The 14,400-nt window shown below is 48.7% G+C and overlaps 1 protein-coding gene across 1 annotated transcript; it reads right to left on the bottom strand.

Annotated features, from left to right (window-relative positions):
• Positions 1-5,077: 5,077 nt before the first annotated feature.
• Positions 5,078-14,153, bottom strand: LOC138684180 (electroneutral sodium bicarbonate exchanger 1-like). Its single transcript, XM_069777888.1, has 5 exons — positions 14,112-14,153; positions 7,402-7,557; positions 6,582-6,695; positions 6,082-6,243; positions 5,078-5,464 (listed from the first exon to the last, which is right to left on the bottom strand). The coding sequence occupies exons 1-5, from the start codon at positions 14,151-14,153 to the stop codon at positions 5,132-5,134; spliced, it is 807 nt and encodes a 268-aa protein (XP_069633989.1). The 3' UTR covers positions 5,078-5,131.
• Positions 14,154-14,400: the final 247 nt, after the last annotated feature.

The raw sequence follows: 14,400 nt of genomic DNA, 5'->3' as shown, positions 1-14,400 counted from the left end.
GCTCCTGAGCTGCTCTATCGGAAGCACTGCGTGCAGGACGCTCTGCTCAACAGGCTGTGTCTGTCTCTGACTGCCTTGTCCTTGCTACAGCACCGTGTGCTGGGGGAACGCCACGGAGAGCAAGGAGGACGCTCTTTCCCCAGGAGCAACGGAGGGTGCTCAGCTGAGTGCTGCTGCAGGGGCCAAGGTGGGGCAGGCAGGCAGGCAGGGGAAGGCAGGAACGAGGGAGCTGGGAGTAACCGGCCAGTCTGGGAGATGCCTGAGAGGCTCGAGAACCCTGTAAGCACAGGACAAGCTTAGAGGAGGTGGTTCAACGTGAGGCCCTGTGCTTAACCATCCCCTCCAGATCTGGACCTTCTCTGCTTCCCGAGTTACCGTGCAGTTTAACAGCCTGGTGCAGAGATCCTGACTGGGAGATCACTGTACCTCCAGGACTTAGGGATCCACCTAACAGTTAACCTGAGCGGGTGCAGGTCTGTGCCGCGCTGTACCTACAGCGTGGCCTTCAGGCTGTGTCCCTACACATGTCCCTTGGCCGCAGGATAAACGGAGCTGGTTGACTGTAACAGAGGAGCCTCCAGGCAGCTCCTGCTTGGTACCAGCGATTACGCCACCTGCGCGGCCCTGCCGTTATCTAAAGTACAGCAAGAAGTCCGCGCGTGAACATCCTTTACGCATAGAGTTGTTTTCTTCTAAGAAAAGTTGTATAACACCGTGAATGACCAAAAGGAGGAACTTCTCCACAGGCAGGATCTGTACAGTGTGCCAAGGGAAAATCCATCTGGGGTCTGCCCAATGCTGCATGAACGCAGGGTCCCCAGCGTCTGAAGGGACCTAAGATTTACTTGCTACCTAGATGCCTCTTCTTGCTGCCTGTACGCCTTCTTCCTGGCTACCTCGCCTCCCAAGATCTTGCCCACCCCCCGCCTACTGGGGAGGGGGGGAATGTTAGAGAGACAGCCTCGATGCTGTGCCAGCACTGCTCAGCCATGGCCAAAACACTGCTGTGTTATCAACAGCTTTCTAGCTACCAGTACAGAGCACAGCACTACGAGGGCTGCTGTGGGGTAAAGGAACTCCAACTCAGCCAGACCCAATACAGAAGGGAAGTGGAGGAACAACAGAGGGGGCAGCCCAGGGACACAGAGCCCCAGGTCTCATCTGGCCGCTCCTGTGACCATACGGTGTATTCAAAATCAAATACCCGAAGTGCTCCCTTAGATGCAGTTTACAGCCCGGGGACAAGAAGGTGGCAGTTCTGCATTTTGCAGCTTCCAGGCTGATGGCAGAGCCAAAGCAAAAAAAAAAAAGAAACCAAACCAAACCAAGAGAGGTAAAACTGGAGCGCAGGGAGCAAATGCTTTTCTTTCACCTTAGGCCAACTGCTCAGACGCTCTCTATGCTGCCCTGCCACAGAGGGCATCCCTCTCGTACCAGTAAGAGACATAAGAGTGAATTAAAGCCAGGACCCCAAACCAGAACAAAAACCCGGTCGTGATGAAGAAGAAAGTGGAGAATGCATCAAATATAACAGAAAATTATTTTGGACGTTCCCAGTTTACATTTGGAAAAAAGAGAAAAAAAAAAAGAAGAGGAATTAGGTATTAAAAGAGCAGCACTGAATGATAAAGCAGTAGCAGTCCCTCTACCACTACAAACCCACACCCCCACACGCACGTACGCACGCAGACTTAACACCACCAAACTCCCATTGACTGTGACGTTCACCTCAGCTTGCTGGTCTAGAGATACTGAATGCCTGAAGCACACCAAGGATAACTGAAAACGTCTGCATGGCTTTAATGGGAATCCTCCAACTGAAACAAAGCGCTTTCTCCCTCCGTCTCCGTTGGCACATCCCCAAGTCACGCTCTCACTCCTCTCCTTCAAAGTCAAGATTCCTAAACGTGAAAAGCGGGAGTGGGGAAAGGCGAAGGGAAGAGAAAAAGAGGGAGAGCATCATCAGTGGAAGACCTGCCAGCTGCTGCTGATTCAGCCCTGTTCGGGGGACCACCCCAGCAGAGAGGAGCTGGTTTGCATGCCACGGTCCTCACTGCCTGTTCCCAGGGACAGGCCGTTTGCTCAGCCTTGCCGGCCAAAGCGTGGGAAAAGCATAGGCGTGCGCCGTCGCTTGCAGAGGAGCACGGTCACGTTCACGTGCAATCCTTTACCTTTTTCCTCCCTGGATTCAAAGGGTTTCTGTCTTCAAAGTGAGAGCCTTCCATACGGTCGTTTGTGACACTTCATCCAGGGTAATAATCTCAGAAAGATCAGTCCTGCAATAAATATTTTACATAGCAATCCGTGATTATGGGAACTGATGCCACCAAGGGCATTAGCATCAGCAAGAGGAACAGCGGAGCCCCGAGAATCAAAGCTCCGCATAAGCGTGGGAGGTTTTGCTGGATGAGGAGTTTTGGGAGGCAAGCCGGGGAGCCGCAGAGCAACAGCTCTGTGCAAAGGCTCTTGCTGGGGTTTAGCCCCGGTCCGGGTTCCTAAGCCACTGCTGGTACAGATCACGCCTGCAACTCCGCATGTGTAAGCATGAGGATCTCCAGCTACCGTAAAGGCACTGATGATGCAAGCTTTGGGGGTCAAACGCGAGTGCTGCAGCCACTCTGCTTGGGGTCAGAGCCCTGCGATCACCTCCTGCAGCCCTGCCCCCGAATTTGATTTTCCCACCAAGCTGCCTGCTGGTTTCTGTGGGATGCCCCACAAAGAGGCAAGTGGAGAAAACTCTGCCAAACACCTTCAAGCTAATCTTGCCGGGGGTCCTGGCGCTTGGTGGGGCTTTACCTGTCACTGCCTTGCTTTGGGATATCCACGTCACTGGTCTTCCCCACGTTCAGCTGAACTGAACTTGCAGCAGCAGCAGCTTCCATCGCCCTCCTGGACTCCTGATGTTAAAAAGGGACAAATCACGTTCTCTGTCTTTGGTCAAAGTGGAGATAAGCTGAATGCCCAGCACAAACTTAGCAGTCTGCCCTCCCCTTCTGCCCCTTGGCAGCTATAGGTATTAGTGCAGCAGGGGAGAAACCGTTCACTCCAAAGATTTCGGGGCAGGGGGATTGTGTGTTCAAAACACGATTATGAGCAAATCTTGCCAGCAGCAGCAGCAGCAGCATCACCATCTAATAATAATCATCATAATGATAATGACCTTTGTGAAAAACAACTCGTTTTAAAAATTACACCTGTATTCAACTGTTCAGCTCACTGCTACTTGAGGAAACAAAGGTTACAACGTGGGATCCAGGCTATTGGGATCTATTTCGACTCAGTGCTGATCTTCCCCCAACGTTTCCAGACAAGCTGTAAGAGAAACAGGCAATCTCACAGCCCGACGGAGATGTCCAGCCCCGAGGACCCAGCAAGCCTTACCTCTTCTTCTTCTTCTCCGGCTTCATTTCTGGCATCGTCCAACTTCTTCTTCCTTTCTGGCATAAGGTCATCCAGAAAGCCGAGCTCTCGCTTTGAGAAGCAGAAATCCATCGCTTTCCGGACAAAGACGAGAGCCAAAACCTTCACGAATAAGAGGGAAGATGCGGTGAGCTCAGAGACGATGCCACCTCTCGCTCCAACGCTGCAAACACCCCGCTGCCGAGCGGCGGCAGCTCTTACCATCATGGGAAAGATGATGGCGGCACGGGACACCTTGATGGTCCAGAGCAGGACGAGGCAGGTCAGCTGGATCACCGTGAACAAATGCACCTTTCGCAAGGGCACGTGCCACAGGTAGATGAAATCCGGCTGGTGTTTCGTCGGCATCCAAAACAGCTTCAAGCGATCAAAGAACTGCAAAATAAAAGGGAAAGGTTGCCACCTTGGGACTGCGGCAAGTTTCTGGCCCTCTCGAGACGTGGAGGCAGTTTGCAGCATCTCGCTTGCCGACAGAAATCCTGGATCCCACCGCGTTCCTCCTGGGAGCAGCACCCGTTTTCCCTTCGCTCCATCTATCAACCGGCTTGCCCCTGAGAGATGCCCACCAAACGGCAACTATTCCATGCCATTCCATTATTAGCATTTCTTGGCCCACTGAATCCCCCAGCGAGGATTTCCACCAGTGGTAGAAACTGCCTTCCCTTTGCACTGAATTCCCCCGCTTTCACGTAACCAAACACTGACCTGCCCTAAACCCTGAAACAGAGAGCGCTGAACTTGCCTGGTCCTCCCAGCCCTATATACCTCCTGTGCCTCCACCAATCTTTTTCTTACACAAAAGAGTTTCATTGCTTGCTCTGCGAGAAGTTCTTCCCATGCCACTGCTTTTTTCCCTGCTGCTACGGAGACAAAATACCAGGGAGCCGACATGCTGCACGCTGTAAAAGAGTCCGTACCTGAATTCCTCTGAGCGACGACACACCCATGTAGAGAAAGACGCCATAAAGCACAGGCATTGGTATAAACTGGGGGGAAAAAGAAAAAAAAAGAAAAGAATGCAATCGTTTCTTTTTCTATATTGCATTTTCAGTATTACCACCCTCTTCCACAGGCACTGCCTAAAATTGCTTGAAGCTTTCCAGCTTCCGTTCAGGCTTAGAGATGGGTCAGATTTTAACCATTAAAGATTTTGTGCGCACGAGTGAGCTAAGGCTCTGCTTTAGGCTGAACTTGGGAGTTACCTCTCCTCAGAATAATCCTATTTTCCAGAAAGGTTGGAGGAAAATAGGCGATTTCACCCGTGCTACCCTATGCCGCATTCTGTGGCGGTAGAAAAACACTTCTGCCTATTCTTGGGGCAACAGGCAAAGGCCACAGGCCTCCTTTTAGCCTAGAGATGAGATTACTTTGTGGGAGGAACGTGCAAGGAAGCCCACGGGGATGACCTCAGTCTGTTTAGCTCCTGGGAACGGCTGCTCCGGGGCGTTTGGGGAGCAAATTGCAGCCAGTAAAGGGCTGCCTGTTTGAAAGAGAGCAGACGTGCTGGTCTGAATATGCTCAACTGTAACCCATAAACATGGGCGGGCCTGAAAGGCACCCGAAAATTCAAACAGTTGCGTTGCTCGCTCGCCTCGAGCACACCAAACGGGGGCCTGAAGGGCTGCAAAGCCTAACGGAGGCTGGTTCCCACCGTGGGTCAAGCCCCAAGGGTTGGGATCACCTCCTCCTCCTCCGCTCCACAACTAACTACTCAGGCCTGCAGAGAGGGGACTGTTTTTCGGTAACCTCCAACAAGCTCGCGGTTGTTGGGTGGTTTGCATTTTCCTCTCACCTTTAACACGGAAGTGAAGAAGAAGGAGCAGCCCATGAGCACAAAGATCAGCAAGCCAGTGACTCTCTGCTCTCGTATCCCCAGAAACTTGGGTTGTTCTCCTGGAGCTGAGCAGTCAGACTCTACTTTGAGGCTATTCACGTGGGTGATGGACAGGACGGTCGCAGCCACAAACCAGGGCAGCCCCATCACAGAGCACACCCCGAGCATCACGGCCACCATGAAAAGGTCCAGGTGGTACCCGCATCCTTTCTGCAGGCAGGAAAACAAGAAACAGAGCATCCCATAGCACAAGAGCAAGGAGAACGTTGCAAGTCAGACTCAAACCCTGCTCGAGCACAAGTCAACTTCTTCAGAATTTAAAACAAGAAATGGAAACGAGTAAGGGTGTATGCAGGCTTTGCACAAGCACCTGGCGTGAAAATCTGGCAGGAGTTCAGACACAAGGGATATGGGGAGCTTGTGCGATACATACTTCTCCAAAAAAAGAACCCCACAACCCAAAACCACCAAACCATTTTTTTCACTCACAAAGAAAATTCTACCACTTGCAAGGAAGGTGTGACTCTGAGTTATCCCTGGCAGCGCATCAAAACAATTCATTCCCCGCACCTGCTGCTGCTGCCATTTTAAAACAAAAATGCGCTTCTATATTGCTCCAAGATTAATTTGCTCCTCCAAAAGGTTGCTCATCTGAACTGCCCTGTCACTTGCTCCCTGCATCATCGTTAATCCAGGAGAGCACCCTGCCACGCAGCCTGACCTTGTCCCAAACCAATGCCTTCAGAAAGCATCGGGAATAAGAGCTTCTCCCCAGACCTGCGGCCCAGAAGGGGCTGGGGCTGGCGTCATCTCTCACAGGCCCTTACCTTCAGCTTGTGCTCCTTCCTGTTCACAATAACGGCACTGATCTGCTGGTCCATGAATATCAAGATGGTGCAGAGCAGAGCTGGGACGAGCGCAGCCAACACCGTCCACCAAGGGTTGGGTCCTATGGGGTTGATGAACCACCCGCGGTCGTCTCTGGTAGGCTGCAACAAAGCCCACACATCAGCATCGTCTCCCAGCCCAGGCACTCCACTGGCTTTCATTTTCCCCTCCCTCCCTGTGTCAGAGCACCTCCCAGCCCTGGCTTCATGTCCCCCTCTCCCGTGGGCTTCAGCAGTGCCAGTCTCCTCTTTGCAAGCACCTCTAGATACTTCTCCTGTAGGCATCTAGTTTTGGGGCCATCTTCTCCTTTCCAGGAGGAAGCAAGGCACTTGGAGGTGGAAGAGGAGATGGTCACACCACCAGCATCTCCTCCAGACTCAGCCCTGCCCTGCCCCGGCATCACCTTGTGGCACCCCCACCTGCCAAAACACCCCATTACCTTGAACGCATGGGGGACCTGGAGCTTCGGCGATGGGATCCCAACCACAAAGTCAAGGAGCACCATGATGACGATGGTGAGGAAAACAGCAAAGTCGCTCACTGTGGACCGTACCTGGGGCAAGGAACCAGAGGTGAAAGGGGCATGGCAAACAGGGCCGTAACGTGAGATGCAAGAGTTGCAGACATCCACAACATTAAGGCTGGTTAACCAAATCCCACCACCCCTCTGAGCACGTGCAGCCTGATCCCTTGCTTAGATACTGTTGCTGTGTTTGTCCCTGTGAGATCTGGTGTCAGACAATAAAAAAAGCTTAATTAGGCGGACAAGGGTTGGTTTAAGTCAAAACCTAAAAATAATAATAATAACATTAAAAATAAGAAAACAGATGCCTGCCACTACAGCTACACTCACAGCTACAATGGCAACAAGGCACTGAGGCATCCTTTAGTCCTCAAAAGGAAGCTCCTCATTTGACTCTACTTTCCGCTCGAGCACATAATGCACAGGAGGTAAGGAAAAAAAACCCCAAACCCCAAAACTTTGGGAAACCTGACTTCCTACTACCTGAGGAGGAAAAAAAAAAAAATTAAAAAAAATCAAACCCCAAAAATGTTCAGTCTGGGGCAGGTGGGAAATGCTACGATGATTTTGCACTCATGGAAATGAGTGCGGGACATCCAAGCTCTTGGAGAGCTTGGCCTGCAAGGCCAACGTTTCCCAGCTTGACCAAGGGGGGGCAAATACTGCTTAGTGCTCCGGGAAAGCCATTTTGGGAAACGAGTGTGGAGATGGACGCTGGCCACCATCTTCTACTTACTCTGGTTGGAAAGTAGTGGCTGGTTTTAAACTTCTTCAAGAAGCTTGACAGGGCAAAGGTGGCGAAGAAGAGGATGCAGCACCAGAGGAACACGTCAGGCGTGTAGGGGCCGTCGCGTCCACAGGCAGGTCCTTGAAACTCCCCACGCAAATACCGACATTCCTGGAGAAACAGAGCGTCAGGACACAAAGGCAGTGCACGTGCGGCAGGGAAACCTCGCATAGCTAGGGGGTTTTGAGGATCTTGGTCCAAGATCCACGACCCTGTAACTGCTCCTGCCAATTATATTTAATTTATTATATGAGCTCCTGCTCATTATATTTAATGAGCAGCAGCAGCAGCTGAACAAGTGACACATCGAACTACAGAGCGGAGAAATGAGATGTGAGGGGACACCATACCACACACCCTCGGCACGTCCTCTGCCTGCCATTTGAGCAATCGTGGCTAGAGAAGACACCAGAGGGAAGAGGAAACACTGGAAACTCTTGGGGATAGAGAGAGAGGGAAGAGGGAAGGAGGGCTAAAGACAACCATGGTAGGAAAGGAGGAGAAGAGACAAATCGTCCCGTCCCAGGGGAGGGCTCGCAGAACCTGGCCAAGAGGGCATGAAGGCCACCATAAGAGCCTGCCGCCCTAGGCCTGCCCTAGGCTCTGCTTCCAGCAACAACAGCCTGAGAGGCTGCTCAGACATGCAAATTTATGCATGTACCTACAGACAGCACTGAACGAGAAAGCAAGGCCTGGGGGGGAGCATTTCCCCTCTGCTCAGGGCTGCTGAGGCCAGTCTGTGTGCTCCATCCAGACTGGGCTCCCCAGGACAAGACTGGCACTCACTGGGGTGAGCCCTGCAAAAGGCCACAAAGAGGATGAAGGGACTGGAGCACTCTTCATATGCGGAGAGGCTGGGAGAGCTGGGACTGTTCAGCCTGGAGAAGGCTCAGGGGGCTCTTATCAATGTACACCTCATGGAAGTGAATGAAGAAGAGGGAACCGGGCTCACCTCAGCAGCACCTTCTGGCAGGACAAGAGGCAAAGGGCACAAACCACAAAACATGAAATTAAAGCTGAACACAAGAAAAAACTTTCTGACAGCAACTGTGGTCGAGCACTGCAACCAGTTGCCTACAGAAGTTGTGGTGTCTCCACCCTTGTAGCCCACTCAAAACCTGAGGGGACACGTCCTGGGCAACCTGCTCTGGGTGACCCTGCTTGAGCAGGAGGGCTTGGACTCGATGATATCAAAGGTCCCGAAAACCTCAATGGTTCTGTGAAAGCCACAGACAGAGATCTCTGCCTCGAGCCGAGAGGCAGCAGTCATCAGCCAACTCAGAGGAGCAGGCTGGGAGGCAGCTAGAAAACTCTTCCCAGTTCCTCCCTTGTCATCCCTGCCTCAGGTGTGCAAGCCAGTGCACCGCTTTGTTGAGCTGCCCAGTTCTCATCCTGCTGTGATTCTGCAGGTAACATTAACACAAAGGAGTGAGAGGGGAAGAGCTGTAGTTAACGGCATGGGAACCTGAAAGCACATGACAACTTTTCCCCAAACGTGGGCAATGTTGCTTAGATTCTGTCACCTATGGAAGAGAAGGAAGACGACAAATGGGCCAAAGGGTTACACAGGAATGAAATACGAGGAAGGTGCAAGAGACATCAAAAACATCGATATGTGCCCCGGAAGAGTATTTTGTAGTCAACTGACCTGCCCATACCTGACTGTGGGCATGAGGCCTCCGCTCCGGCTTCCGCTCTTCTCCCCTTCACTGTTTCTTCCACTGCAGCACTTTCTGACACTTCTTTTCTTCTCTTGACCTTCAAAACATTGCAAACTTGGTATTGATAAAATTTGATTTTGACTTTTCTATCTTAGAACAAAAGTCAGACTTAATATACATCCGTGTTTTGCAACGTTGTCCAGGCTTATACAACAAAAAAAACCAAAAAATGTCTCAGGAATAAAAGATTAGCTGCCTTATTCAAACAGAAGGTAAGCACTGAGAGGCCATCCAGAGAATTATGCTCAACAGCTTTAAACAAGAACTACTGCTTCCCAGGACATCCTACTTGCTCCATTTTTAGAGGAGGGCCTAGGAACATAATTAGCAGGAACATAATGCTAGCAGAGAGAGCGGGATTTCCTCGGGGGGAATTTGGACAGGACACCTTCACTAATTCCCTCCGTCTTCAGACACTTACCTGTATTGAAAACATACCCACCCTGAGATCTCACTAAACAACTACTTTCCAAAGAAGCTTAACTTGGTTGTTTTCGACACATACAGCACTTAGGAAACTACTTCATTATTCAGCAATATTGACCTCATACAGACTCTCACAGCGAAGAAACCATTTGACAGCTCAGCTCAGACTTGCCGAAAACACATTTAACTGAAGCCAGCACGGCTCTCGCGTCCTCAGGCAGGACTTCATTCAAAGTCCACTGGAATTGACAGGAAGGTTTCCCTCAACTTGGATGGTTCTGGGTGAGAATTCACTCCCACCTTACACTGCCTGACTGACACCCAGAAACAGGACAACTACAGCATTGCCTAGATATATCTTCTGCTTCTCCAGACTACATGCAATATCACTGTTTTAAAAAAAAAAAACACAACAACACACAAAACAGAACCACACACACAACTTACAAGCTCATCACTGCCCTTGTTTACTTCTTTACCTGTAACAGAGGTATTATAAAATCTGGTGAATATTTGGTGACTGCACTTTCTTTAACCAACTTTATAGTACATTTTTGCATTGCACCGCACGTCCTGAGAACAAGATAAATGACTTAGAAACAATGCTGGACTTCCATATGATATCTTGAAACTGAAGAACTGCAAATACAGCTCTTTCAGAATTCCTGGCTGTGAATAACACATGCCAGTGGGATGGGGACAATTGCTTTGGACTACTTGTCCATTTGATAAGGGAGACCAGAATATCTACTAAGCGCTCACAAGAAAGACCAGCAGCAGCCTTTCCCAGGGACCAATAATCAGAACAGGAAACAGTAAGAAAAAAACCTCAGTTTTCACAACAGAGGAGGTTCAATGCAGAGTCCCACAGAGGTCTCAGCTGGGGCCTGAGGCTCTTCAGGGAATTCACAGAAAACCTGGAAAATGAGACACGAGGGAGGTGACAACATTTGCTAATTATACAAAAGACATTATTACCATTATTACTATCAATATTTAGAAAAACAAATGCATTCTTTCTTTAGGAAAACAGAAACAAAGAGTGTGAAATTCAGCATCAACAAATGTAGTCAAGCACAAGGAAGAAAAACACGTGTTCCATATATATATGTGCTGGCTCCAGCCCAGCTACTGACATTCAAGAATGAAGGCTGGGAGCCACTGGGCATTGCTTCATAAAAATACTAGCTGAAGAGTCAGCAGTGGGTGAAAAGGCAAAGAGAAATTCCAGACATTTTCAAAAAGCAATACAGGACAAAAGAGAACACATTGCTATGCTCTATTTCAAATCCATGGTACAGCCATACTGCACGCAGTTTTGCTCCCTCTAATTCAAAGACACAGTGGAGGAAGGGAAAGGGAAAAGCAAGACATAGATCGTAGATGTTTCCAGACATTATCCAAACATAACCATAGTGACTTCCCACAAGATACGTCGTGCTGAAAAGAGCCGAGTTCTAGATACATTGTGCAATTGCAGGGATAAGGCACAAGGTGGACATTCTCATGTTTGAATCTCATCTTCGATACTCTCTCCCATTTACTCACATCTGAGAACAACGATAAGACTTAAGAACATAGCACTAACATTTCAAAGGAGCAGGAGTCCTCTTGTAAAGCTTCAAAAGTCATACCACGCTGAATGTATATGCAGAAGGGAGCACCTTACAATCTGTCAGTGTGAACTTGGTGACAAAACGCTCGTAACACATTACAAGAAACACTCATCCAGGTGACACTCTCCCATCAGTTGCTTGTATTAATAGCATTGTGTTTCCTTAACTGTATCTGGCTTCAGTCCTGACATCTTCCTGCAAAAAACAACATGCCAGGCGCTCCCAACCCTGTGAATAAAACCTCATCAGCTTTCCTAACTAAAGAGTAATTCTTTTAAAAATTATTTTTAAAACTGAAAAGGACTAGGATTCACAGGAGTAGCATCATTACATTCACTTCACAGTTCAAAATGGGAGGACAAAAGATAATTGACATGACAAATGCCACAGATACAGACGTTCCTTCCTGGGGGTGCGCTTCGCACACCTACGAGCTCATGCATGCAAGAATGGGTGACGCCAGGCAGCAGTCTCCTTACGTGCCTCTGATCTCAGGAAGAAACAGGTAACATGAATACTTTTACTCCATTTGCTAGCAGAAACTAACATCCTGAGGACCAGAGATGGAGCCCAAGATTTGCTTAGATGAAACGCTGACACAATCAGTTCCTTTAAGGGATGAAATTGTTCGTTTGCGTTTGGCTTCAAGGACTCCCACAGCTGGTGATTAACTAAGAGGTATGCTACAGCGAGGAGCCCGACACACAGATTGCAGGACAACTCATCACACCAGGCCTCTGAGCTTGCAGTTCTCCGCAGAGCCCGGTGCTGGCTGAGCAGGTGGATGGACTTCCCAGTTCTAGAAATACAAGCTCGTGAATCAAACCCTCCTCAAGCACGCAGGCAAAACTGGCTGCGCTTTAGCGAAGCAAACCAACAACGAGGCTTCGTTTGTTTGGGTGCCTCCTGTCTGACGATGCTCTGGGCTACTTTCTCTTCCTGGCAGTAACAGGAATAAGTTGCTCTCATACCTACCAGCTTCTGACAGAGAAAGAGGATGATCTCATTCTTGCCTGCTAGGACCAGGGGTGGCAATAACACAGTCTGCCGAGACTGGAAGGGAATGCCTTGGAGGCGGAAACACGTGGGTGTTCATTACTCCCGAGCACTCGGAATCACAGGAGGTGATGATGCCAAAGGGCCTGATCCGATTCACAAACTGACACACCTTAGGACTGAAAAGGCTTCTCCTTCAACTAACTTACTTTTCTCTGCAACAACAGCCTCAGGAGAGTAACTTCTTCTTAACCTTTTACACTACAGCAACTACAATATTTAATCCTAATGTACCTTACAAGAAAACTACTGCGGTCTTCTCTGCCAGTGGGCCAACGCTGCTGCGCCTGTAAGGAGCGCTTTACGTTTTATTAACCTTTTGAAAAAACGCACTAGCTTTCCTTGCAATTGCATTACGTGGGCTTCCTGGGACTTTATATATACACGTTCATTTTCTCTGGCTAAATCAGATTTGGAACGCAGGGGTGTCCATCTGAAAACACTGCAAAACATTCTTTTTACATACATCAGTTCTCTGGTGAAGGCAACAACTGAGGAGGATCTTCAGCTAGTGTAAAACTGCAAAGCTCAAAGGAGTCGTACTCCAGCTAACGATCTGCGCACTACTAGGCAGGAATGTCGAATTAAGCAATGCCCAACAGATACAAGTCATTGGACCTTTTCTTTTACAAGTAGGAAAGAAAGGGTACGCAGAAAGATAGTGAAGTGGTCTGTAGAAAATGGATGTAAATCATCAAGATTTCCAAGGATTACTCGAATTGCTTCCTGGAGAGACCAAAACAAGAAAGGAAGGAAGAATATTAACAAATAGCCACAATTCCACTGTCAAGTACAGTTTTCAGGCTTGGGAAAAAAAAAATTACAGCTTGCAGGAGTCATGGAAGAGCAGGTTCCAGATATTTTGCTTTTCCTCCTCTCCTTCTTCCCCCCGCTCCCTCCCATCACCTTAGAGCACGCTGCCCTAACAGATTCACAGAAATTGAAGTGAATGAATATCTTAACCCTGAATTAACATGGAAGCATTACTACGGAGAGTGGAGGTGTGCTTTTAAATTTAAGAAGTTCTACATTTAAGAAGCCTCCTCCTTGCCAGCACAACACGTGCAGTATTGACCTGTTTCAAAAATAAACATATTCCCCTTTTTCGGAATATTGACCCAATTCAGTTACAAAGGAACTGTAATTCAGCCCCAACAAACTCCTGCTTTATAAATGGGAAACTTTTTCTAGGAACACCTTTCAGTATTTTCGAAAGTGAAAAAGAAAAAATAATTAACCAATAATTTTCTATATCAGTTAAGATCAGCACATTTTCTTCAATAATATTTACAATGCTACTACTGTACTCTGAAGATTTGTTTAAACTTAACTAACAGGAGCATTTTTAAGCAGGCAGTATATTGGTCTCATTTCCTCGGGAATGGCAGGGGCTTTCTTCTGTCTCAGGAAGAAGATGACAACAACAGAACTCATCAGCTGTCACCAAGCTTGGCCACAAAGTAATGGCGTCATTAAAAGAACGTCCCCTGGCTTCCACAGCTATGAGGAAAGCACGTGCAATTGAGCGTTAGATTAGCTGCTATCAAGCTAGCTCACCAGTACTGCCACAGCTCCTGAAAAACTAGGAGGGTCTGACAGCTAGTCAAGCCTGAGACGTTCAAAGCAGTGGTCAGGTCTGGGGCCAAGAGCGAAACCACGGGAAAGTGCTACTGCAGAACGAATCTGAACAGGAACCAGCAAAGCACGGAGTGCAACTAGCTCCACAAATAGCAGTTTTCATTTGTCCAATTTCAACAGTCAGTAGCTTCTTTGAAGTATTTCTGATAAAAGCATTACTCGCTTACGCTAATGCTGCCTGTTGATGACATTTTTCATTTACGTCCTTTTTTTCACCCTCGTACTCTCCAGAGAAGTTCCCCATTACTCGCACTTGAAATGCTGCATTTGACAAAACGTCCTCCGTCCCATAACAAACAAAAGATTTGCTCGGCCTAACGTTCAGCTAAGCTCCCGTGGACCTGCTTCATCTCCTACCTCTAACTCCTTGACAGCACTTTCAGTGGTGTCGAGATCCAGACGGCTGTGAAACAGAGAGAGTTAGTCCCACCCCAGCCAAAAAGCAACAGAGCTACATGCCTTGTAAGAGTTTAAACAACAACAAAACATCA

This window comes from Haliaeetus albicilla, unplaced genomic scaffold (genome assembly GCF_947461875.1).
Source record: "Haliaeetus albicilla unplaced genomic scaffold, bHalAlb1.1 scaffold_38, whole genome shotgun sequence".
Classification (NCBI taxonomy): domain Eukaryota; kingdom Metazoa; phylum Chordata; class Aves; order Accipitriformes; family Accipitridae; genus Haliaeetus; species Haliaeetus albicilla.
This window is presented reverse-complemented; position numbering and strand designations above follow the sequence as displayed.

Excerpts from the sequence above, each read along its gene's own strand:
- LOC138684180 (XM_069777888.1), bottom strand. The coding sequence starts at position 14,153 with ATGGGGAACTTCTCTGGAGAGTACGAGGGTGAAAAAAAGGAC. Across the intron at positions 6,244-6,581 it reads AGGTCCCCCATGCGTTCAAG|CCTACCAGAGACGACCGCGG; the intron begins GTAATGGGGTGT and ends GCTTTGTTGCAG. Across the intron at positions 5,465-6,081 it reads GGAAGGAGCACAAGCTGAAG|AAAGGATGCGGGTACCACCT; the intron begins GTAAGGGCCTGT and ends TCCTGCCTGCAG.